The sequence below is a fragment of the Notechis scutatus genome, chromosome 2 (assembly GCF_049901735.1).
Source record: "Notechis scutatus isolate UNSWTSFEM ecotype Mainland chromosome 2, rNotScu1.2, whole genome shotgun sequence".
Taxonomy (NCBI): domain Eukaryota; kingdom Metazoa; phylum Chordata; class Lepidosauria; order Squamata; family Elapidae; genus Notechis; species Notechis scutatus.
The window spans coordinates 244375698-244402132 of NC_142010.1; the positions used below are offsets into that span (position 1 = coordinate 244375698).

The 26435-nt window shown below is 35.2% G+C and overlaps 1 protein-coding gene across 2 annotated transcripts in view; it reads left to right on the top strand.

The window, feature by feature from the left end:
* HCN1 (hyperpolarization activated cyclic nucleotide gated potassium channel 1) overlaps positions 1-26435 on the top strand; it is a 153597-nt gene that overhangs the window by 32327 nt on the left and 94835 nt on the right. For both annotated transcript variants that reach the window (XM_026666324.2, XM_087958449.1), the window contains exon 2: positions 1152-1575. In XM_026666324.2, the coding sequence (XP_026522109.1) occupies positions 1152-1575 (424 nt within the window). The remainder of the gene's footprint in view (positions 1-1151; positions 1576-26435) is intronic.

Here is a 26435-nt window from a genome sequence, read left to right on the forward strand (position 1 = left end):
CATGAATATATTTATGTAGCAGAATAAAAAAATGGAATATGATTCTATTGCTTTGATGAATGCTATTTGTGCTGTTCTCCCATGGAATAAAGCAGCTTTATTGAGTTAGGGTAGCGCAGTGGTTAGAATGCAGTATTGCATGCTGACTCTGCCAATTGCCATGAGTTTGATTCTGATTGGCTTAAGGTTGACTCAGCCTTTTATCCTTCCAAGATCCAGAGGACCCAGATTGTTGGGGGCAATATGTGACTCTGTAAACTTTTTAGAGAGTGCTGTTAAGCACTATGAAGCAGTATATAAGTCTAAATGGTATGTGGTATTGCTGTGCTTTTGAGCCAAGCTTGACAACAAGTGATTCATGGATGGTCCATCCAACTTTCTTTATGATTGCTTGGAATTGGATTTGACACATCCTTCTTTTGGAACTTTCCCCCCCAACTTTTTGATTTGGACTATAACTTTGGTGAAATTACAAATCTAAATCAGCTCAATTCTAATCTCAGATTGATTAACCAGATTAATAATTTGTTGACATTCATATTACATAATTTTTTGTGAATAAGACCGAGCAGATTCTCACTATTCTACTGTTCTTTTAATTGATTTTTTTTTCTTAAAACAACAACAGTATACCTTAAAATCTAATGCTTCTCTCATAGCTTACTATCTTAATACTAATGTTCCTGATTGCTATCTGAAACCTTTATTTTGCTTCTGAAGTTTAGGCATTCAGCTTTTTTTTTCCTTTTAGAATAATATTTTCTTGCATTTATCAATGCTTTCAACGTAATTACAATGAAAAAAACATTTTAAAGGTTTAGTTCCAAACAAATGTATATTATCCAAGCTAGTTCTTGGTGAACAGAAAATATTTCTGTTGAAGATACCAATGAAAATTAACTCAGAAAAATGAACCATCAGACCTCTGGGGGAAAATGTTATTTTGAAGATATGACTTGCAATCATAAGCACGTTAATAATTGTGAAGGGATTTTTCAATTTCTGTTTTGTATATTTAATGAAACAAATATTTAGTGCAATCTAGTTTCTTTCAATTTTAAAGCTCTGTCCACAAAAGATATATGAACAGAAGACTAAGTGGCCATTTACACATTGCTTTGATTAACAATTGCATTCTCTATTTCTCTTAGGTTTTACTGGGACTTAATCATGCTTATCATGATGGTTGGAAATCTTGTAATAATACCTGTTGGTATCACATTCTTCACAGAACAGACAACCACACCATGGATTATTTTCAACGTAGCATCGGATACTGTGTTTCTGTTTGACTTGATTATGAACTTTAGAACTGGCACGGTTAATGAGGATAGCTCTGAAATAATACTAGACCCCAAAATAATCAAGATGAATTATTTAAAGAGCTGGTTTGTGGTTGACTTCATCTCATCCATACCAGTGGATTATATCTTTCTTATTGTAGAAAAAGGAATGGACTCAGAAGTCTATAAGACAGCTAGAGCACTTCGTATTGTGAGGTTCACAAAAATCCTCAGTCTGCTACGTTTGCTACGACTTTCAAGATTAATAAGATATATCCATCAGTGGGAAGAGGTAAGTTTCTCTTCTACATATTCACTCAGCCTTCCATTGTTTTAAAATGATAATAATGGTACTACATTAAGACAAGTGAGAATTCTTAGTATGTTGAGCATGAACTGTACCTTGTTAATTATTTTTTCATTATTTCCATTTTGTTTAGGTCTTTCTATAATGATGTATGAGTTATTTAATAGAAAACTGTAAAAACTGTTAGAGATTCAGCATAATAATATTGATGCTGTGAGAAAAAATGTTTAGAAAAATAAACAATGAGATGCTTCCTACATTTATAACACGCCTTCCTATTTTTTAAAAAACATACTTAAGCAACCTTAGAATAAAATACAGGGAAATAATAAAACTATAATTAAAAGACATTATAACTGAAGTTTAAAAGTGATCTATTTCAAATTAATTTAATGCCTAACAGCATTTGCTAGATTAAATAAATAAAAGCACTAAACAGATTAAAATCCATAAGTCAGTTTCTACGCCAGAAACTATTAATAAAAACAGCTTTGCTTGTCAATGAAAAGATGGCTTAGCCTGATCTCCTAAAGTTTTAGAATTTGGAAGCAGCCAAATCTGTCATATTTTTTTCAAAAGTGATTTCATAATAGTGGGACATACACATTTGCTTTCCATGTGGATCTTGAAACCAGCTCTTACAGAGGACAAATCAACATAATAACTTGAATAGTTTGACCTGTGGTGCATTCATACATGACTGATATAATAATATAGTACTTCGAGCTTATTTGTAATGATAGCATCATCCCACTTTTTTTTACTGGCTTGTTTGTAATGCTAGTCATTTTAAATGTCTTTACTGTTGTATATAATGGCTTCAGCTTTTTTGTAATCAATAATGAACTGTACTTTATCTTGTTTTTATTGCAGTAGCAACCAAAAGTCAGTAGAAAGTACAGCCGTACAGCTATTTTCAAACTCATCTTCTAGAGTTTGTTTGTTTTTTAATTTCAATGGGGGGATGAATCATGGTGTCATTTTAACATCAGGAAATAGGATTTGGAAAGATGTGAAACACAGTAGTGCAGAGTTATCTTACTGGTTCCACTCGATCCTCAATGCTGTTGTACAGGAGCTTGGGGGTACTTCTACAGTTCATTTTGGAAAGAATACAGAGTAGGAGAGTTTATTTTCTTGCTGTATGGAACATAAATAAATCTTGACAAACATGCCAAGAGAAACAGTTTAGCAAAGGAGCAGAAAGGACTGCAAGTGCACTCTTCAATTCACTCATATAACCAAAGTGCTATTAATTAGACTTGATTTTTCCCACCCCCACCTTCATAACTGCAGCCTAAATAATTCAGTACCCACTTGTAGATTATTTTTCAGAGTGGAGGGTGCGGAATGAGAATTAATATGATTATTTCATTTCTCTGGGGCCTCCGGCATACTGTCTCAGTGATTTTTATCCTGTTATTAACTATACATTATTTAAATTTAATTTTCAAAGCTACCTTGCATAAGCAGAAATGTACCTTTGCACAAGACAGCTCTACTAAAGTGACAGAAATTCTCCATCACATTTTAATCCACTACAATTCCCCCCACCCTCACACACACACACACACACACACACACACACACACACATAACCATCAGAGAGTTTCTCCCTCTTCAGAAGAAAACGTTGGGAGAAGAGAAGTATAAGGGTTATGATAAGGCTGGATAAAGCCAGAAAGTAGAGTTCTGCTTCCTTTTTTTTATATCCAAATCCTTTATAACTTCTTCATTTCTATGGCAAATTCATCATTCTAGCCATTGTCTATCCACTGCAGGATGAAGACTTCTTCCACATGTTTCCAATCAATACGGTCATGAGCTTTCTTTTGCCAATTGGGCCCAATTGGGCCATTTCACAATGGCAAATTGCAAATTTGCAAATTAAATGATTCAAGTTTGGTCACTTTTAGTTTTTTTTTTTTTAATAAGAGGAAGAGGCGATAAAATCTGATAAAATAAAACAAAAAAATAAAATAATAAATAAAATGTCAACTAAAATAAAAAAATTAAAAAAAATAAATTCTTCATCTATAAACCAAAGAGCTGCTAAATTGTTCCAAACACTTCAGAGAACTGTCTGCTTTACTGAACTACCAGTACTATTCTGGCAGCATTTCCAGATTTAGAAGGACACTGACCATGCTGGTTCATATTATAAGCAAGTCTTTCTATTTTTAAAATAGTGTAATTAATTGGAAATAAATTACAAAGCAGAAGGAAACTCCATAGCAGAGGTGGTATTCAGCAGGTTCTGATTAGTTCTGGAGAACCGGTAGCGGAAATTTTGATTAGTTCAGAGGACCAGCAAATACCACCCCTGATTGGAGATTTTACAGTATCCTTTTCCTGCCATGCCCACCAAGCCATGCCCACAGAACCGGCATTAAAAAATTTGAATCCCACCACTGCTTCATAGGATTATAAAATGTAAAAGATCGATACTATGATTCAATAACATGGTGTTGCAAGTGAACAGTATTTATTATTACTGTTTTATGCTGTAAGATAACAAGGGATGCTTCTTAGAAATAACCCTATTTATTATGAAACACAGAAAAAAAAAATAGAAAAAAATTGACACAGTACCACATTAGTGTTCCAGAGGGATTCTAAGTAGATTAAAATTAGGGTTTTACTTCCTCTGAGCTGTTGAAATAAATGAAATAAATGGCATTTTGTGTGATAATTTATTTTTAATGTTATGGCTAAGAGCTATAACAAAACCTGGTTCATTAAGCTTGTAAATCTCAAATTGCTATAGGTGGATGTTCCTCTCCTCCTTCCCTCCATCCCTCTCTGTCTGTTTATGGGGAAAAAAGTCCTCTGGATTCTGGAAACCTAACTACTTATATTTTCAAAATAAAACCAAATATAATAAAAAGTGACAATCACCTTCATGCTGTCAGGTCATGTGGTTTATATTTATTCAATATCTGATTTTTGTTTATTTATTTCAATTTATATGTATTCCCATCTCAAATCCATAATTCCCATCTCAAATCCATAATTATTTTAAATGATAATTATGGTTTAAAAACACCATATGACAGTAACAATAAAAGCCATAGCAATATGTAGGCAGCTGAGGTAAAAATCCTAAAAACCAAAGAACAAATCAACACAGTCTCTTCATGGCCTCTGCCATTAGTCTTCCTAATGGGCAACTCATTTTTTTCAAACATTTGAAGTAGCGTTTCCGAATGTTATGCTGTAGTTTAAATATAAATATAATATCTAAATTTAAAAAGTCAAATGATAATCAGGAAGGCAAAAACAACATTCAGCCTTGATTAAAGGTCCTTTTCAGTTGCTTGCTGGTATCCACATGAAGTATTTGTTATAGCAATATAGGATCATGACATGTTATAAGGAAACAGCTAAGATTCCAAATTCGACCGAGGAGCAATATTCACATTGAAAAGTATGTATGTACTTTTCTCTATACCAGAATAATTGAAGTGCAAGAAGGATGACTTATATATGTCTGGGGATATTTGTTCTCATTGACTTGATGTAGCATCTGTGTTTTATCCCAACTTAGTATTTTCTAACTATTTGATGTTAGAACAGAATATCTCATCTGTGGAAAGTTGACATTCCTAGCATTTGGTATTTTGTATAGCATGCTTTGATAATGCCATAGGCTTGCCTCTAGAGATTCTATTGAAGCAGGTTGCACACCTGGCTTCCTTTTAAAGTTTAACTCTTATGTTCACAAAATAAGCACAGTGTTTTCCTTTGTTGAATATTGAAGGATGCTGAAGAACATCAGGCAGCTTAAAGTATGTACCTTGTGGACAAAAGTGATCTAAATGTTCGGGCTTCAAATAATGAAAACACAATATCAGTATATGATGAGGAAAATGATATCAACAACATCCAATCAATGTTCTTTGTAGCTTCTAGCATTCTAAAAGGATTGTAGGTGGGCATAAAGGTGGTAAGAGGGCATCCTATCTTAGTAGAATTTTGCTAAAGTGTCCCTATGTAACCCTCTGTATGGTATGATCCTAAAATCTGCTTTGTCCTCTGGTCCTGATTGCTGCTAAGGGATCATATATCCCCAAAGAAAACAGCAGTATTGTAGGAGGCATAATTGACAACGTCATATTTGCATTTTCTGGATTTCACATTTTATTAACTACAACTTGACCTTGTTTTATAAAAGATGATTAAAAAGAAACTCTAGTAATATCCATATCGATTTTTAAAATGTATATTGTATTTTCATACATGCATATTTTCCCGTGAAAATAGAGTTTCAAAAATGATCCCAAATTAGATTTATTGCAATCAACATTAGTAAATGTTGATTAGTAGATCAACATTTTTGGAGATGTTCTAGGAACGGGACTGTCATTGTATCCAATATACTGAACTGATTGGCTGGTTCGAGATAAATCTTTTTTTCCCACTGACAAATTGCTAAATTCATAGTAATGAGCTGCAATTGTTTCAATAGGAGAAATAGTTAAGAACTTAGGAGTGAATATGGTTGCCATCTCTTTGCTCTCAGGAACTTTATCTATTAACTTTATCTATTGCAGTCAGGAATAGAAAGAAGCTGCAGGTCGCCCAGTTTCCCAGGTGGAAAGATGCCTTGTTCCATCAAGAGATCTTTTCAAAGCTTGCAGGATGTCATTACAAGTCAAGACAAGAGAAAAATAGAATAAGGTTGTTATAAAGTTATAACAATTCTGAATTTTCCTGGACTGGGGAAACAAGGCCTTTGTAGTGGCAGCTGGAGGCATAAACTGCAAGATATATGTTTAGAGAAGAAAAGTTGTTGAGATGTAGCAGGAATGGATGAAATAAAGAATGCACAGTCATTCTCTCATTTGGCTGTGATACTGTATAAGCAGAAACAATGCAAATATCTTAGATGGTAGATTTGATTTTGATGTAAATAAAATAAACAGAGGAGGTAAATTACCAAGGCCCAGGGGAGTTAAAATAGTAATGTCATGCATGGCGCATGGACATTTCTTTTAAAACATCAATGTTTTTTTCTATGAATCATCTGCTCTTTAACCAAGATATTCACATATTGATCTGGAAGGTAAATTAAGGTGAAAATATGAGCTCTGCTGGCTTCCATTTTTTCCTGCATCAGTTCATTTGAGTGGAACATTTCTTTCAGAGGCCATTTATATTAGGCAGGAAGCAAAATGGAGGGATGCAAAATGAGTACATTTCTAGATTAATTAATCAATATCATTTAAAGATAACCTTTATTACAATGGAATGGGATGTACTTTTGTTAATTGTGTTCCAATTATAGTGTACCAAATATGTACAAAGAGAAGGGAACAGAAAGAAAGCAAATATGGCTAAGGCACAAGAAGTTATCTGAACTGCTGATATAGCTGTCAAATTGTCCCAAATTGTCCCAAATTGACCAGGTCATTTTAGTAAGGACAGGATTGCTTTAGAACAGGGATAAATAATCTTTTTGGGTGTTAGAAATTTAGGAGCACAAAGTGATGGTCTTTAGGAAATAAAATGTTCATTCATTATGGATGTCAACACCTGTTCCCTATCTTTCCTTATGTTGTTGGTCTTTTTAGCAAGTACATAGGCTAGTAAACAATACAGTTATCATTTTTATTTTCTCAGAACACCTATAAGGACTGGGTGGACTGCTGACTCTGCAACATGAAAGTTTCTTGTTTAATTTTTAAAATAAAAACATGCTTTAAAAAATAGGTGGACAGAGAACCTGATAATTGTCTAGGGAGGTGACCATGGAAATGTTGATGCTTACAGATGCACCTGATTGTTTATTCCTAGTTTAAGATAGCTTCATTTCTTTCCATTTATGGAAATCTTCTCCCCAGAAATACGTGAATAAGGTACTCATCAATTCTTTAAAAATAAGACTTGGGTATATTTAAAATAAGTTGTTCTTTAATTAGTTTAAGTCAGTTTCTTGCTGGCCAGGAAATGGGCAGGGACTGGCTGTATATTTTGCAACCAAATATTGTGTGTGGCTCAGAAGCTATCGATTGCCCTTTTTGAGTCTGCTTTGCAAGTTGCCATTCATAGAAGTCACTCAATCCATTTATTATATTCTATTCTTTTGAAAATAAAAAAAGGTTAAGGTGAAAGCCAATGATAATAAAACTATACATTAACAATTGAAATAATTCCAGAAATCTTTGAAATATTGAAAAACTTGTTTAAAAGTAGCACAATATATCATCACAAACATTAATAGTAGTGGTACGGTAATAGGTATGTGTTTTTTAAAATGAAACCAGCCATCTAAGTCATTTTGAAAAATGTTTGGATTGTTCTTTTCTTTTTTCTTTTGCTAAGTTCTAGAAGGCCAATAAGATGAGCAGAGGGGTTACCCAATCACATGAAAGACCTTTCTTCTTGGTCCTAGCCAATGTACTCCTGGGGATGTTAGAACCCAGAGGAAGGACTTTGGAAAGGTAGATAGCCTGAAGTTCTTAAGATTCTGGTTATAAGCATTTCAAGGCTTTATGGTGAGGAACAAGACACCAAATTGCACATTAGGTTCCAATGCAGCTTCTTAAACAATCTGTTTCAGTTTGGCACCTGAAATAGTTGAGAATGTAGGTATGCACACAGCATTCTTTTCTCTAGACTCCACATATTCAAGTAAAAAATGTATAAAAAGGGAAGCTATGTTTGCATGAATCCAAGTAAAGTTTTTAGTCTGATCTATTACACATTCATGTCAGTGTTGATTCACTTTAGAACTTGGACATGAACTCTGAAAACACAGGAGAAAGCCCTATTGTTCCCTACCTTTTATCAGGTTAACAAGACAATACATGCTGTTTACCGCTTGGTCCAGAGGTAAATTGGTCCAGAGGTCCAATGCATTTAGAACTCATAGTTTCCAGATACTCTTCATCAAAATATGTATTCATTTTATGTAGCAGGAATATATAGTAGTATGACCCAAGTAGCATTTTTCAGAAATATTTATATTTGGTGCACCAGCTTCAGCTTCAGCAACATTTACCTGGGCAGTCAAGCTGGACCCAGGAACCAATTAATGATAAACTTGAATGCAACTCGATCTCATGGTTCTGAACCTCAGTTGCATGGTCAGTTAGGTCCATATCAGTCCATCACTAATTGTAGATTCCTTAGAATGAGATTCAAAAAAGATATAATATTAAATGCTTTCTGAATACAAGTACACTGAAATTCAAACATCTGGATGACTCAACAGACAACATAATAATTATATGTGCATTCATGTAGGGAATACAGGATTATATGCTACAATGTCTATTAAGATGGATGACACAGAAATAGAGCCAGCAGCTGTTTGGTATGAATTGAGAAAAAAGTCTGCTTATCATGCCTATCAATTGTTTCTTTCCTATCTTACAGACTCTATAATACTATATAATTAGTCTCAGATATATTTCTATCATATAAATCATAAGCTTTCAAGTTTGTCTGTGAGATAAATAAAGCAAAAATTGTGGGAGATTAAATAAAAAAGGAAAGATTTAATATCTTCCCTTTTTATATATATTAGAAACATGAATTTCTGTAAGTTCCCAGTCTCAAGTCATCTGTTTTTGCACAAAGTCCAATTATGCAATCAGAATATAATTTGGAGTTTTCCAACCTTTTTCTTTTTCTCCCAGTAATCAGAAGTATTTTGAACAGCAGAAAGTCTTTAATTTGAAGGCAAAAATGGTGAAAAACAAATATAATTAATGCTTTCTAACTTTGTTTCTTTGGGTATTCTGATAATTTTTCTTGTGCCATCTATCTATCTATCTATCTATCTATCTATCTATCTATCTATCTATCTATCTATCTATCTATGTTGAATGAGAAGTATTGCTTCAATTTCCTTAATTTTAGTTTAAGCAGGATTATGTAATAAATGAAACACAAAAATAATTGTGGGAATGAAATATTTTGTTACCTTCATTTGTTTCTCTACATAAACAGAATCTCCACATAAACTCATTTCAGCCAAGGCAGAAGTTCCCCCCTCCAATTATGCAATCAGAATATAATTTGGAGTTTTCCAACATTTTTCTTTTTCTCCCAGTAATCAGAAGTATTTTGAACAGCAGAAAGTCTTTAATTATGAAGGCAAAAATGGTGAAAAACAAATATAGTTAATGCTTGCTAACTTTGTTTCTTCTGGTATTCTGATAATTTTTCTTGTGCCATCTATCTATCTATCTATCTATCTATCTATCTATCTATCTATCTATCTATCTATCTATCTATCTAGGATGAGAAGTATTGCTTCAATTTCCTTAATTTTAGTTTAAGAGGATTATGTAATAAATGAAACACAAAAATAATTGTGTAAATGAAATATTTTGTTAACTTCATTTGTTTCTCTACATAAACAGAATCTCTACATAAACTCATTTCAGCCAAGACAGAAGTTCTACTTCATTTTTGTTCACCCAAACACAATTGCTATTGGTGTGTTTAACTGAGAAGAGAACAGTCATTAGGAGGGTTATTAGTAGAGGCAAACCAAGAAAGAATTTGAACCATCTTGATAAAATAGGCCAGTGTCTTCAAGGAACAAGACTCTAATAACATGAAAGATGCAGTAACTATTTCTTAATGGTGAAGACATTTTACACAATACTGTTTCCTTTCTCCAACCTCTACAAACTATTTTGAATCTGGCTGTGTTTCTGTACATTTTGCAACAAAACAAATTGAGTTGTTGGTATGATGCAAATGTTTTTTGATTGTCAAGACATCTTGACATCATTTCTTGCATCCAAATTTCCCCTGAAAGTTGTAATGATGACATAACCTCCTCCCTGCAGATAGGTCTGCAGGGATTTTTCCAATAATGGCAACCGTGATAATAGATTGCAATATGTAGTCACTGTGAATATATTTGTGGAGAGAGAGAGCAATGGTTTTGAGCCCAGGGGCTGCATAGGGGAATAAGTAAGTGCATGCCAATCAGGGGTGGGATTCTACCAGTTTGCACCTATTTGCTAGAACTGGTTGTAAACATTCTCAGCAGTTTGGAGAACCAGTTGTTAGAAGAAATTATTGGCCTAATCCTGTAAGGAAGGCAGGAAGGAAACATTCTGGTGTTGCTTACAGAAACTGCCTCTCCGTTAATCCTTATTACATTCTTGGCAGGACTAGACTTCCTGTCTCTGGAACTTTGTTGAGGTAATTCCCCATTAGGAGAATGAGCGCATACAGGGAGATGTATTTTGAGAGTAGTGTTTGAATAATACACATACAGCACACAGATACACTGTACAGTAAATGTAGGGGTTTACTTTCAATAAAGGTTTAAGCAAAGTTCAAAATAGGCAGTCCAAAGTCATTCACAGGTTAAATCAGTCAGTTTTCAATCCAGGGATAATTCAATAACAAAGTCCAGTGTCAAAAAACAGTTCAGTAACAGACTTACATTAAATCCAGGAATATCAGTCAATTAGGAAAAATGGAGGAACGGCAATACTTTCCAACAGAAGGAAACAGAGACTGACTCACACTCTCTTCTGAGACTAAGACAAACAAGGTTTCTGGCTCCATCTTGTGGCCGTTTGAGAAACCACACCTAATTACAGTTTTGCATTTTCTTAAATATACAGTTTTAAAATGTTTATCCTGGTTTATATATTTCTAACCCAAATACCTGTTAGGTGACTTATATTCCTAACAAACTTCTCTGGAGTTTTTTCCCCCCTCCTTTGCTGCTACTTTGCTTGTGTGGAGTGACCATTCAAGTTACAATGGCACTGAAAAAAGTGACTTATGACCATTTTTCACACTTACGACTGTTGCAACATCCCCACAGTCACGAGAGGCCAGGCGAGGAGATGCATGCCTCGATGTGAGTGATGTTGAGTTGGCCACGCCCAGCCAGTCACATGACCACCAAGCCATGCCCACCAACTAAGCCACACCCACAGAACCAGTTGTTAAAAAAATTGAATCCCACCTCTGATGCTAATATAAAGGGGGAAATCATGCTTGGTAGCTTTTGTTGTTTTTGTATAGGGATTGTATTGCTCATTAGAACAACTTAGCTCAGATGTGTAACACATTTGCTATGAAATCTACTAGAGAGCTCACAGTTCAGCTGGGTGATGCAAAAGTTCTTGTGATGGGAAAAAGACCTGCCCCCAAGGTCCATGCGGCTTTACCATCACAAATCGCAAGACACAAATTTGTGTTTCAAATGTTTAAAATTAAACTGCATGCAGCCAAGCTGGAAGATAATCAGCTTAGCTGCCTAAGGAGGATGACTTTGTGTGAACTCATCAGCATGGTAACATTCCAGATTCAACACAAATGCTGAATGTGGCATGGCCTTGAATGCTACAGCTTAAATCTGTCTGTCTGTCTGTCTGTCTGTCCTTCATATACCAATTTCAGTAACTGAATGCAGTCTATAATAAAAATAGACTGTATAACTCCAGGATGAAGAATGAATAACGCCCAGAATAACAGAGCTGATATACTGCAGGGGAGTAGGGGGGAGTTTCGGGTGTTTTAGGAGATAATTGCTACAACAAAAAGTAGTGGCTCCCAGCCATAGTTCCAGCATTGTGTTTGTCTTGAAATTATCTTGTCAGTTAGAATAATTCTAGATAGAGAATGCAGTCCTGGAATTACCTAGATGCCTAGGGCCTTGCAACTATGATACATTGCTGAACGAACGGAAACAAATTCTTGGTTAGATTATTAAAAAGACTGATGCTAAAACATTTATGTTTATCACAGTCTATGATGAAATTTTCAATTGACTGAAGGAAAGCATGTTAAATCATAGCCTCAACCAACTGCCTGCATTGATAACATTGACTAGTAAATCTCTCCAAACCGGAAGTCTTTCATGTCTGTTTGAAGTTCAGTGTGGCTCCTTCAGCATTCAAGGCCAAAATGTTCTTCCATTTAATAATTAATCTTAACAGATATAAGATATATGCATGAATTAAAATCACAAATTATTTATGACATCTTTTATTTTGAATTAAATTATATTTTAACAATAAGGAACAACAATTCTGTCTTAACTTGTTTGATAATATATAAATTTTATTGATATATTAATGAATCTGAGAAGAGATACTTGCATGGAATCACCTACAGAATTTATGGTACTATCTAAAACCTGATAGGATTTCTTTTCTGTTTTTCCCTTTTGGCTAGATAATTAATTTCAAAATTCAATTACAAGCTATTTTCATTTAAAGAAAAGGAATGAATGAATGAATGAATGAATGAATGAATGATGGAAGGAAGGAAGGAAGGAAGGAAGGAAGGAAGGACTCTCAGAAGAAGAAAAAACAACCTAATTATTCATCATTGCCAGAAAAAATACACAGATATGTTCATGAAATAATTTAGAATTCAGCCCAAGTTGAAGGAGTCTTTATGTAGTTTCTTGTTTCAAAAATGTTTTTCCTTGAAATTTAATTAAAAGTCAAGGCAGCTGCAGATTATTATAAAGATGATAATATAATAAAAGACACTCATTTATGCCCCTCAAAACACCTCATAAATAATGAACATGAAAGATCCCATCTGTTTTTTTTTTTGGGGAGGGGGGGAGAAATAAAATCATATTCCTTATCAAACTGTTTGATTGAAAGCAAAAGCAATGTGGGTTGGGGATTTTTCTGCAGAACGTTTATTTTTTCTGCTTTAAGTAAATTTGGGGTTTGAGATCTACACATCCAGCTCCTTCTTAATTCCACTTAAGGAAATACATAAGACTGCTTCTGTTCTTAGTACTGGTTGTCCCCATTTTATGTCCTAAACGAAGGATTTTACATTAGTGAAAAAAAATCATTTAATCTAAGCAAGTATTTAAAAAGAATTCTTCCCCAACCCACATTGCTTTTGCTTTCAATCAAACAGTTTGATAAGGAATATGATTTTATTTCCCCCCCCCCCCCCCAAAAAAAAACAACAGATGGGATCTTTCATGTTCATTATTTATGAGGTGTTTTGAGGGGCATAAATGAGTGTCTTTTATTATATTATCATCTTTATAATAATCTGCAGCTGCCTTGACTTTTAATTAAATTTCAAGGAAAAACATTTTTGAAACAAGAAACTACATAACTAGTTTGGCAGATATCATTGCCATAAATAAGGGAAACAGTCATTTATTCACCTTTCTTTTACAGTATATACCACATTTGCTGCCTTCAGTCCGATAGTATATAAAATCATACATTGCAATGTCCTACCTGTCAATGAATACTTCAGCTTCAACCATAACAATACAAGAGCACACAATAGATACAAACTCAAGGTTAATTGCACCAAACTTGATTGAAGGAAATACGACTTCAGCAACAGAGTGGTCAATGTCTGGAATACTCTACCTGACTCTGTGGTTTCTTTCCCAAACCCCAAAAATTTTAACCTTAGACTGTCTACTATTGACCTCACCCCTTTCCTAAGAGGTCTGTAGGGGGTGTGCATAAGCGCACCAACATGCCTACCGTCCCTGTCCTATTGTTTCTTTTTATTTTTCTTAAATGTATCCATTTCATGTATTCATAACTGTGTTTATACTTATACCTATTATCTTGTAAGCGATTGACAAATCAAATAAATATAAATAAATAAATAAATAAAATAAAATTTATAACTGTTTAAATGACTGTGGTATAGAGATGGAATGGTTGTTTAAACATGAATGCATATCAAGTATGAGAAATTTTAATTATAATTATTTTGCAAGACAATATGGGAATATTTTTTCTGAAAGTAGTAAAAAGATAAGGGATGGCACTGCTGTTCAAAGTTAGAATAGAACTCTGGGTTTGGAACAGAAATGGAAAGATTTCTTTTCCAGACCACTTATCTGCTAGGACACACTGATATCTATGGTGGACATACAGTACTAGGTCTGAGAAAGGAACTCTCATTCTTTGTTTTTCTGGAGCCTCCTTTTCCTTTACTTTTATCCTGGCATCTCCTTTATCTCTTTTTCTCTCTTCTTGATACATTCTGTTCTTTGCTCCTGTTGGGGACGGACAGATCATTTCAGGCAGAGGTACACAAAGGGTTTTTGAGAATAAAATGAGTACTGCATGAAATTAGGCAGGTATCTCTAAATGTGCAGGTTATTTTTCTCTTGGGTTGGAAATTTATGGAAGAGCAGACAAACACTTAACTTATCAGGCAATGGGCAGTACCTCAGTGGATATTGAAACATTTTTAGAGATTTTGGATATTCCACATCAAACAGAGGATAGATAAGATTACCTAAGACACTTCCACCAATCTTATAATTCTGCCAGAGCATATACTGTTCTCTTGTCTTTGAATGAAATTTCTTGTGAAACTGATTTAAATAGACAAATTCAATTTCCTACTGACATTGATTGGAGTAGACAGAGTGCATTTTAATAACTGGTTTTTAATAACTCTGCCTACAGCTATTAAAACAATTTGCTGAATCATCTCAGATTTTTATCTCAAGTAGGGGAAAAAAAAACCAAATAATAACTTGAAGAATCACTTGTTCTGCACATGCTAAATTTGGTGAGCATGGCCTCTCTGTAATAAAACATTTCAAGAATAATTAAGCTGTTAGAGCTTTCAGGTTGTAGTCTCTGCATGTGGTTCTTAATGGTGTTCTCATTTCAAAAACTAAATGGCTTTTTTTTTTTTTTTTGCCTCTTTGAATCAGCGTTGATTCTTGGAAACTGCTTGGACAGGTCCTTGCAGTTTTCTTGGCAAGATTTCAGAAATGATTTGCCACTGCCTCTTTCTTAGGAGAGAGAGAGAGGGAGAGGGGGAGGGGCAGGGGGAGAGGGAGAGGGAGAGGGAGAGAGAGAGAGAAAGAGAGAGACTGGCCCAAGGTCATCCCACTGGCTTTGTTCCAAAGGAGGGACTAGAACTCACAATCTCCTGGCTTCTGGCCTGTTGCCTAAACCCAGGGGTCCCCAAACTTGGCAACTTTAAAACTTGTGGACTTCAATTTTATAATCCTATGGAGTGTTAAAGTTGCTAAGTTTGGAGATCTCTGCCTTAACCATTACACCAAATTGTCTCTTGACCAGATATTATCACTAATTATAGGCAGAAGGAGAAGGAGACTCTCTGGAAACAGCAATGAAAGAGAAAGACTGATCCACAATGAGAATCAGTTTGGTGTAGGCATCAGGCTAGAAACCAGGCAACTGGTAGTTCTGCTCCAGCTTTGGAATAAAGCCAGCTGGATGACTTTGGGCCAGTCCCACCCTTGGTATCTGATTCATTAACTAGAACTTGTTTAAAAAATGGAGGGAACCTACCATAAAATAGAACAGAACAGTAATAAAAAGTGGATGTTAAAATTTAAAAATGCTACTTTTGATGTATTTGCCAAGTTAATATTGCCAGAATTATAAAACTGAAAGGTGTTGTAGAAGTCATGTAGCCTAACCACTTGTTCAGTGCAGGTTATGCTAAAGCCTTTTGGATGGATGGCTATCTGGCCTTGGTAGAAGATACATGCTATGTAATGAGTCAGTCTGTTCTACCACTTGACAGCTCTCATCACCCAGTAATCCCTCTTAATATATAACCTGAAAACTTTCATATAGTTGAAACTAGTGTTTCTCAACCTCAGCAACTTTAAGATGCATAGAATCTTTTCTAGGGCAAGAGAAAGCTATAGTATATGACAACCATTAGTTATTTATTTATTTATTTATTTATTTGATTTGCCAATTGTTTACAAGATAATAAGTATAAATGTATACATAGTTGTGAATACATGAAATGGGTACATATAAGAAAAATAAAAGAATAGAGAAACAATAGGACAGGGACGGTAGGCACGTTGGTGCTTATGCACGCCCCTACAGACCTCTTAGGAAAGGGGTGAGGTCAATAGTAGACAGTCTAAGGTTAAAGTTTTTGGGGTTTGGGGAAGAAACTACAGAGTCGGGTAGAGTATTCCAGACATTGACCACTCTATTGCTGAAGTCGTATTTCCTGCAATCAAGTTTGGTGCGGTTTACTTTGAGTTTGTATCTATTGTGTGCTCTTGTGTTGTTATGGTTGAAGCTGAAGTATTCATTGACAGGTAGGACATTGCAATGTATGATTTTATATACCATGCTTAAGTCAGACCGAAGGCGGCGTAATTCAAGGTTTTCAAGTTCTAGAATTTCAAGTCTGGTGGCATAAGGTATTCTACAACGAGTAGAGGAGTGGAGAACTCTTCTTGTGAAATATTTCTGGACTTTCTCAATTGTGCTAATATCAGATACATAGTGTGGGTTCCAGACTGATGAACTGTATTCGAGTATTGGTCTAGCAAATGTTTTGTATGCTCTGGTTAGTAGTGTGATATTACCAGAGAAAAAGCTACGTAGGATTAGGTTAACAACTCTTAATGCCTTTTGGCTATGTAGTTGCAGTGGGCTCTAGCACTTAGATCATTAGAGGTGAGTATTCCAAGGTCCTTTACAGAGCTTGAGTCATCAACAAGATCTTGACTATTCAGCTTGTATTTTATTTTCTGATTTTTGCCAATATATAAGACCGAGCATTTATTTGTTGAGATTTGAAGTTGCCATTTGTTTGACCACTCTGATACATAGTCAAGATCTTTTTGTAGGGTAGCAGTATTGTCTGTGGTATTGAACAGCTTTACATCATCAGCGAAGAGAACGCAATTGCTCTTAATATGATCACAGAGGTCGTTTATGTAGAGTATGAAGAGTTGGTCCTAGAACACTGCCTTGGGGAACACCACTATTGACAGGTACTGGATTTGATAATGCGCTCGATTTTGACCATTTGTTGTCTGTTTGACAGGAATGCTTCTATCCAGTTATTCAGTTGTCCAGAGATACCATAGGATTTTATTTTTAGGAGTAGTTTGTCGTATACCACTGAATCAAAGGCTTTACAGAAGTCTATGTAGATTGCGTCTATTGCTTTGCCCTGGTCGAGTTGTGTAGTCGTCCATATGTTTTTGCAGTGTAAGAGTTGCAGATTACAGGATAGTTTTTTCTGAAACCAAATTGTTTATTGGAGAGTAGGTTATTTGTCTCTAAGTGAAGGATGATGGATTGGTTAATAATTGATTCCATGACTTTACAGGTGACGCAGCATAAGGAGATTGGCCTGTAATTTTCAACTAGGCTTGGGTCTCCCTTTTTGAAGATGGGGATGACTGTGGCTTGTGACCATAGGTTAGGCAAGGAGCTGGTTCTGAAAGATTTTTCAAAGATTATGCTTAGAGGTTTGGCTATGGCAGTGGATAGCTTTCTTAAGAAGTAGGCACATATTCCATCCGGTCCAATAGATAGAGATGGTTTTAGGTTGCGTAGTGCTTTTTCAACATTGTCTTCTGTGAAATCGATATGTATTAGATCATTGTTGTTATCTGTGGTACGGCTAGGAAATACTGGGCATGATCCATTGCTGTTTACAAATACTGAGCCGAAGAATGTGTTAAAGATGTTGGCTTTAATGGTGTCGTTGTTGCAGTCTTTACCATCAGGTCCTATCAAGGGAGGGATGGACCTTGAGTCTTTTAGTTTGTTGTTTACAAAATTGTAAAAGCACGGGTGGTATATTTCTCCAGTTTTCACCTGTGTAGGCTAACCATACCTAGTTCCTTTAACCATTTCCCGTAAGACTTGGTTTCCAGTTTTTTTCACTGTCATCACTCACTTCTGAACTTACTCATTTGTCAATATTCTTTTGAAAGATTGTACCTAGAACTGAACACAGTATTCCAAAAGGCATCTCACTAAGGCAGAGCAATTAGGAAAATTATTTCTGTGATCTGCATTATAGCATACACTCAAGCCAGGTTTCTTCCATCCTGTAGTTGTCTCTCTCTCTCTTTTTCATTTGTGCCAGGTTTTATATCATCAAATTACATGTTGTTCATTGTGGCCCACTTTTCAAGTCTGCGTAGATTTTTCGGAATCCTCTCCTCTCTAGCTATTTCTTCTTATTTGGTGTCATCTGTACGTCTGATAATCTTCCTCTGAGTCCTTACGTTCAGGTTATTAGTGAAAAAGCTGAATATCACAGGGCCCAGGACAAAATTCTATGGCACGCTACGCCATGTTATTTTCTAAGCTGATGTGGAACAATTTATGAGTATCCCTAGATCAGGGGTCACCAACCTTTTGGACCTCAGGGACCACCGAACTCATAATTTTAAATCCCAGGGACCACTAACCGGTTCTGTGGGTGTGGCCTAATTTGTGGGTGTGGCATGGCTTGTATGTAAATATTATAAATATTGATGTAAATATTGATTCTTTTATAAAAAAGAGCAACTTTTACCCAAAAGCAGGCAAAGCAGGCAGGCAGATTGAGTTGCTCACAGAATCACAGATTCATTCAGAGATCTATCTATCTGCCATTGGCTAGCTGAGTCTGTCACATAAAATTTGCTTTGCAAGCAAACTCACAAAATTAACTCGCAACACACCATGTATGTAAATATTGATTTTTTTATTTAAAAAGAGCAACTTTTACCCAAAATCAGGCAAAGCAGGCAGGCAGATTGAATTGCTCACAGAATCATTCAGTGATCTATCTATCTGCCATCAGCTAGCTCAGTCTCCCAAATTTGCTTGCCGTGAGTCTGCTCTGAATAATAGAAACTTCAGTCCTAAGGGAGGTTTGGCTGTGCTTAAAAGCATAGCTGAAGTCTAAAGATTAGCTAGAAAGCAAGAAATCCAACCATTTCCTACTTTCTAGCTAATCTAAATCTCCTGGCACAGCAGAACAGATGATGGTCAGAAAAAGAAAAAAATGTAATTTAGCAAGCAAGTTTGCTGGGTAAGGAGTGAGTGGACAGGGAGGGTTCCTGCTGGCCATGTGGGCAGCACAGCCTTGTGTTTCTGTGCAGCCTGGATTAATTGCTTTGGGGGGTGCTCTGAGGGTGAGATTTCTCTCTGGCCCACCAAAATTTTATCACGGCCCACCAGTGGGCCACGGCCCACCAGTTGGCAACTGCTGCTCTAGATGTGACCGTTCAGCCAATTAAATCTCCATCTGACAGTAGTATTTAGGTCAGGAGTTTTCAGGTCCTAAAAAGCATGTAAGAACTATCTTTTCAAAAATATATTTTAGGGATAATTTATATTTTTGAGTTGCTTGTATTAAAAATGTAGGTTTAATCTTTAAATTAACATTGTTCCACTATCCTTAACTTGTCTTTGATAAATCTTGAAATCAGGTCACTTTCCAATGGATTACAGATAAGAGCTAAGAAGAAACTTTATATCCAGGATAGAAACTTGGAAAAGCAAATAATTCATGATAAATCATATGTTCTAATAGAATTGATATCTAATCAAAGTTAGTTATTAGCACATTTTAGGAAATGGTTAATCTATTTAAAACAAAACAGTTTTCAAAACCATTTAAATAGAACACAGAATATCATCTTTTAAAAAAGGCTGTGGCCAACATGCTCTATTGATCTGCTGGGTGAGAAAGAAAGATAAATATTACCTTTACATAGTCCTTCTCTTGTTTATACAAATGCACATGTTCCTTGAGCCTTCCTTGTTCTAAAAAAATAGGCCTTTAAGTGAGTGATGCTGAAATGGAAAGCTTCAATTCCCTTGGTGGAAACCTGGTTTTCAAGCTAGCATTTTATCCATCATAGCATTTCTGCTTTCGATATAAAATTACAAACAAGTATCAATAGTTCATGAAAAATATTAATCTAATACTGTGCATAGGTTTGTGGAAAGATGTAATTATCTTTTCCAAAATATGCCATTTGTATTTTGCAAGTCATCATCTGACTTAATGGCATTCATAGTCCAATGAATAGTTTGCTGATTTATTCCATAATTCTCTTAAATCTACATATTAATATGTTTTTGTAGTTTCCTTATACTTACCTTTTGACATATTTGCTGCTGTTTTTGTTTTCTTTTTTAAACTGCTTTAAGCTGCTATTGATATACTCGTACATGTATATCCAATTGGCATGTTTAAAAGTGACAAATATTTTTCAGTTAATCAGAAAATAAATGTTGATATCATTGATGTTAATTAGATTTAGACATTTGAAAGTACAATATTGTATAACATTCCTAATATACTTACTGTATTTCATTACACAGTTTTGCATAGCTAGTGTCATGCTATTATTATAAGCAGATGGAATTTACTAATTAAAAATACCAATTTAGTTTATTCATGTTTTAGACTAGTATACTAACTTCCTATATTCCTATAGCTGAATATAAAATAAAGTAAAATAAGGTTGAATTATTTTTATTCTTTTTCGTCCCATGACGTTTAATTAAAGATAAATAACAGAATATGTTTGCATTTGCACACTGACTCATATAATTAAAGAAACCAATATAAGGTCTTGGCAAGTGATTGTTTATGAAAAATCCACTGCAAAATAAAAATAAAATCCCCACTTATTTGAATTCTCAATCTCAAACCTCTTTGATTTTACATGCTTCTGAAACGTGATAAGCTACCACTCACTGACTCAGTAATGTTTACCTGAGATTGGCAAAATTGGATTTCAGAGCCTTTTCCAATCCTGAACCCAGCCATTGAAGATTTTGTGTATAAAGAGGAATGAGGCCTACTGCAGACCAAAAGGCATTTCCAATTGGCATGTCTACCTATTCCAAAGGATTCTTTCTTTCTTTCTTTCTTTCTTTCTTTCTTTCTTTCTTTCTTTCTTTCTTTCTTTCTTTCTTTCTTTCTTTCTTTCTTTCTTTCTTTCTTTCTTTCTTTCTTTCTTTCTTTCTTTCTTTCTTTCTTTCTTTTTTTATATTTCATATTTCTTAATTGCCCATCTCCCTTTTTCCTGACAATGAAATCAACAACAAACTCACCAGTTTCTTTTTCAACAGATATGAAGTGGTATCCTGGCTGTTTTCCCAGGCAGGCAGAAATATGTGCCTGTGGGGAAATAAAATTGTAATACCAAGCAGGATCATGATACTAACAAAACAAATGAAGAACAAAAACCTAGTTTTATACCAGATTGATGGCAGTAAATGAGGAGGATGAGTCTTTGTTTTAATTTTTTTTCCCATCATTACATTTTGAGATCTTTGATAAAGTTATGATTCATATGTAAAAAGGAGAAATGTGCTTATCTATTCATATTTTTGTTTAAATTTCTGTTTTAAAAACTATATTATTGAATTCCTATTTAGTTCTCACAATTATTACAAATATTTTTACACATGTTATGACAGAATAAACACCATCTGCACACTTTAATTTGGATCAAAACATTAGTGAACTAATCTACAGAATGTCAGAAAAAACACATTTGGTCATGCAAATGAATGAACACAGATAAATGTTTTAGAAAAAGTATCTTTGTTCTTTATTACAGGTTCAAAAGGACTGTGAAATGAGGGTATTGAAATCATAAATTCCTTGTTTCACTCTTAGATGACAAACATCTAGAAAATGAGAGGAATTTTGTAAAAAAAAAACACGATAGCACATAAATATTCTAAACTGTAATTTACTTATGTGAATTTACCTCAAAAATTCCTGTATTAATATAGAATTTTGACATATGTTTTTACAGTTTAACAAAGAATATGGTATTATCACAATGCATTTAATACTTTTCAAACATAAGAAAATATCAAAGGAAAATTATGAAATAAAATGTTGGCACATCAACTATCCAAAATGAAAACCACATTTTTTTCTTACCTATCTCATTTAACCTTTTAGAACATACAAGCAATTTCAATTAGCAATTGCAAATCTTAAGAAAATATCCAAAGATGTCCAATTGCAAAAGAACATCCAAAGTCTGAATTCAAAGTACAGTATTTGGTACGATGTATCAGAATCCTTCCTAAACTAATTCGATTTAGAACAGCTTAAGTGAAGATTTCTTTGGGGGTGAGGAAGCTCATTAGCTCATGGTTATCCCTTAAAGGGCTCACTTGGTGCGTGATGTTATATCCGATCTTGCTTCTATATCCAATCACACATATATCCTAATTTGCAGAAGTCTATAAAGACAGGATGTAATGCCTTCCCTCTTGAGGACTGTCTTTCCCTCCAACCTGTCAGTAACCAATGTATGCTTTGCCCTAATGCAGTTCTTCTAAACCTTGGCAGTTTGAAGATATGTGGTTTTCAACACCCACACATAGTTTTTCCTACTATATCAGCATAGCTATATTGACACAGAGAGTTACTATCCCAGGATATCAGGAGGGTGCCAACTTCAGGAAAGCTAGTTTACAAATAACTGTAATACAAATATATTACAAAAATATATATTTATTACATTTTTACACTGCCCACCTCGCCTAAGTAACTTTAGTTTACAATATTGTAATAAATCAGTCTAGATTTGCATCCAGTCTGGGTCACAGATGCTCTGAAATACTGTAATGGGACTCTAATTTGTCAGAGTTAACAATTTATATTGATTGAAATATTCTTTTAGTGGTCCTACTATGTCTCAATGTAATAATACATGAGGTTTATGTGTTCAAGTTGTTATAACAAAATAAATCCCTGAAATTGCCTTGCCAGTAAACCTTGCCAGCCTGTGTGTTGCTATATTTTATTGTTTGCTGCAAATCAAAATAATTTGAAAGAGGTGGAGAGAGGACAGAAATGGAAGCCAGTTCTCTTGTCTATTTGCAAATGTTTCTCTTTCAAGAAACATTTTGAGGAACATTCTGCTACGGATCATTGGGTAGATGGATTTGTAATTATAAATGTATTTTTTCCTCACAACATTTTATACCAAATAAACAGGGATGAATCACAATCATAATGACGATAGTTATGATGATGACAATGATGATGATGATGACAGTACTTTATTACTAACAAAGTAACTAAGAATGTATCATATCTACATAGACTTCTTTCAAGTAATAGCAGAGGTGGGATGCTACCGGTTCGACCTGGTTCTATAGAACTGGTAGCTCTAAAGAGCAGCAGACAACAACCTTTTGTTCATCTGTTTGGCCTACATGCCTGCCCGGGCTCTTGGATGTTCTTTATTTCCTGCTTTTTCAACCTCAGCTGCTTTGTATGGCACAGCTGAGGTTGAAAAAGTAGGAAAGAAGAGGCTTTTCAAATGCTGTGCACCTGCGCTTGTCAGTTGTCCAGGCAGCACAGCTGAGGTTTTTTGGAAATGCTGTACACGCGTGCGCAAAATGCACTCTCACCGAACCGATAGTAACACCAGTTGAATCCCACCACTGCCCTGATGCGGCCCTCAATGAAATTGAGTTTGACTTCTCTATCTTAGATTGACCAATCCTCAATGCCCAGAGCTAGGCAGAGTCCTTCAAGTGCTCTCTAGGCCAGTGATTGCCAACCAGTGGGTTGTGAGAAAATTTTGGTGGTCAGTACAGAAATGTCACCTCCAGAGCACCCCAAAGCAATTAATCCAGGTTGCGCCACCCACATGGCCCACCGGAAACCTCCCTGCCCACTCCTTCCTTACCTGGCAAATTTGCGTGCTAAGTTGCTATTTTTCCTTTTTTTCCTCCCGACCATCAGCTATTTTGCTGTGCTGGGAAATTTAGATTAGCTAAAAAGCAGGAAATTGTTGGGTTTCTTGCTTTCTAACTAATCTTTAGAACTTCGGCTCTGCTTTTAAGCAGAGCTGAACCTTCCTTAGGACTGAAGCTTCTTTTATTCAGTGCAGACTCAGGTAGCCAATGGCAGAAAGATAGATCTCTGAGTGAATCTGTGATTCTGTGAGCAGCTCAATATGCCTGCTTTGCCTGATTTTGGATAAAAGTTGCTCTTTTTTAAATAAAAAAATCAATATTTACATACATGGTGTGTTGTGAGTTAATTCTGTGAGTTTGCTTGCTACAAATTTTATGAGTTTGCTTGCAAACAAATTTTATTTGACTCAGATAGCCAATGACAGAAAGATAGATCTTTGAGTGAATCTGTGATTCTGTGAGCAACTCAATCTGCCTGTCTGTTTTGCTTGATTTTGGATAAAAGTTGCTCTTTTTTAATAAAAAATTCAGTATTTACCAAAATATTTATAATATTTACATATAAGTCATGCCCAGCCAGTCACATGACCACCAAACCACAGCCATAAATTAGGCCACACCCACAGAACCAGTTGTTAAGAAATTTGAATCCCACCCCTGAGTAATAGACTTATTTGCTTGCATTCTTTGTCACAGAAGAAAAAGCCCTGTAGGTAACAGATAACAGATAATCAGAGTTGGAAGGACCTTGTAGGTCATCTAGTCCAACCCCCCACCCAAGCAGAAGACCCTATACCAACAAATGGCAGTCCAATCTCTTCTTGAAAGTCTCAAGTGATGGCACTCCCACAACTTCCGAAGCCAAGGTGTTTCATTGATTGATTGCTCTCACTGTCAGAAAGTTTCTCCTTATTTCCAGGTTAAATCTCTCCTTGTTCAGTTTCCATCCATTATCCATTATTAGGTATATATAGAACTCTGGTTCAAGCAATAAAAGGGACCAGATATTATTTTCTATTTTGCTTTGCTAACAAATCTCTTTGTAACATACATATTCCAAGTTCCATAGTTGGTGCAGAAGGATAAGAATTAAAATAGGAACAAAAGCATGATCTTTGGTCAGAAGGAGAAACCAACTTGAAATAGGAAAGTATCAATTGTTTCTGTGCATTCTTTGCAGTTTTTAATTTAACACTTTGTATGCAACAACCAGATCACTTGACATTTTTCTCCTCTTAATTGTAATAACCAGCATGAAAATGATCAGGTTCAATTAAATCAGAAAAAGTAGACTTTCAAAGAGAACAAAATTATTTCATTTTAGAGTCACGGGAGAAAGAGAACAAGCTAGATAATAATTATTGCTCTGTATTGTGTTCTAAGAGATTTACTTTGACTCAGTATCCTTTAGGAATAATTGAAGTTGGCTATTGTCTCTTTTCACTGTTACTGAAAGGGAAGTTTAGAGGCCTGGAATTCAAGTACTGGAAAGGAACTCTTTTTACACATCAGAACATATACAAAATGGGGCCCATTTTAGGTCCCATGGCAGCGTGCTCTCAATGCAGCAAAATATTTCTCCATCACCAATGTGTCTGCATGAAACTAGGAAGTATTTTTATAGCACCTCTACCATCAAGATATTCGATGTGGGGAGTCAAAATAGTCAAAAGTTTGCTGCAAGCAATTTTTGTACGTACATATGTATGTATGTACTGTATGTATATATGAACAAAAAAGGAAAATTCTGCTCCAGTATTGGGGCAGGTCACAAGCAGGAAGCTTGGCAATGCCATGTTCTGTTCATATTTGTGTTCTTCATAGCTTATAGATCTTGAGAGAATGGTCAAAATGTGTGGAGAAATGAGAGCCATGATCTGCTTGTTTGACCTTGTCACTCCTGGCAGATTAAATCAGCCAGGATGGGAAGAACCCATGGTTAGAGCAGGTGATTAATGGCTCCTTCAGCCTGACATGTGTCAGCACCTTCTTAAAGCAGACTATTCAAAGACTTTATTGGAAACATGCTATCTTTGACTGAAGATGTTTGTAATGATTGACCAGTCTCAAATAGAATAATCAGATTGCGAAAACAATGGCCTCACTGCACCAATTATATTTGAGTGAAACAGATTGTTGGGATGCATTGCAATAGGAGTATTGTCTAGGGATGGGGCACTACAACTTTGCTATGGACTTCTTGATGGCTTTTGATACAATGAGCCATAATATTCTTATGGATTATCTGATAAGGTTGGCTGTATTTTGCAGCGATGTTAGTCCTTCCTGTCAGACTGCACTCAGGTTAACTAGTTGTAGCCTACAAGACTCTCCGAACATGACTGTCTGAACATGAAACCATTGGGGAAGGTCATTTAGAGATCTGGAGTGTCGAACTTAAACCAAGAA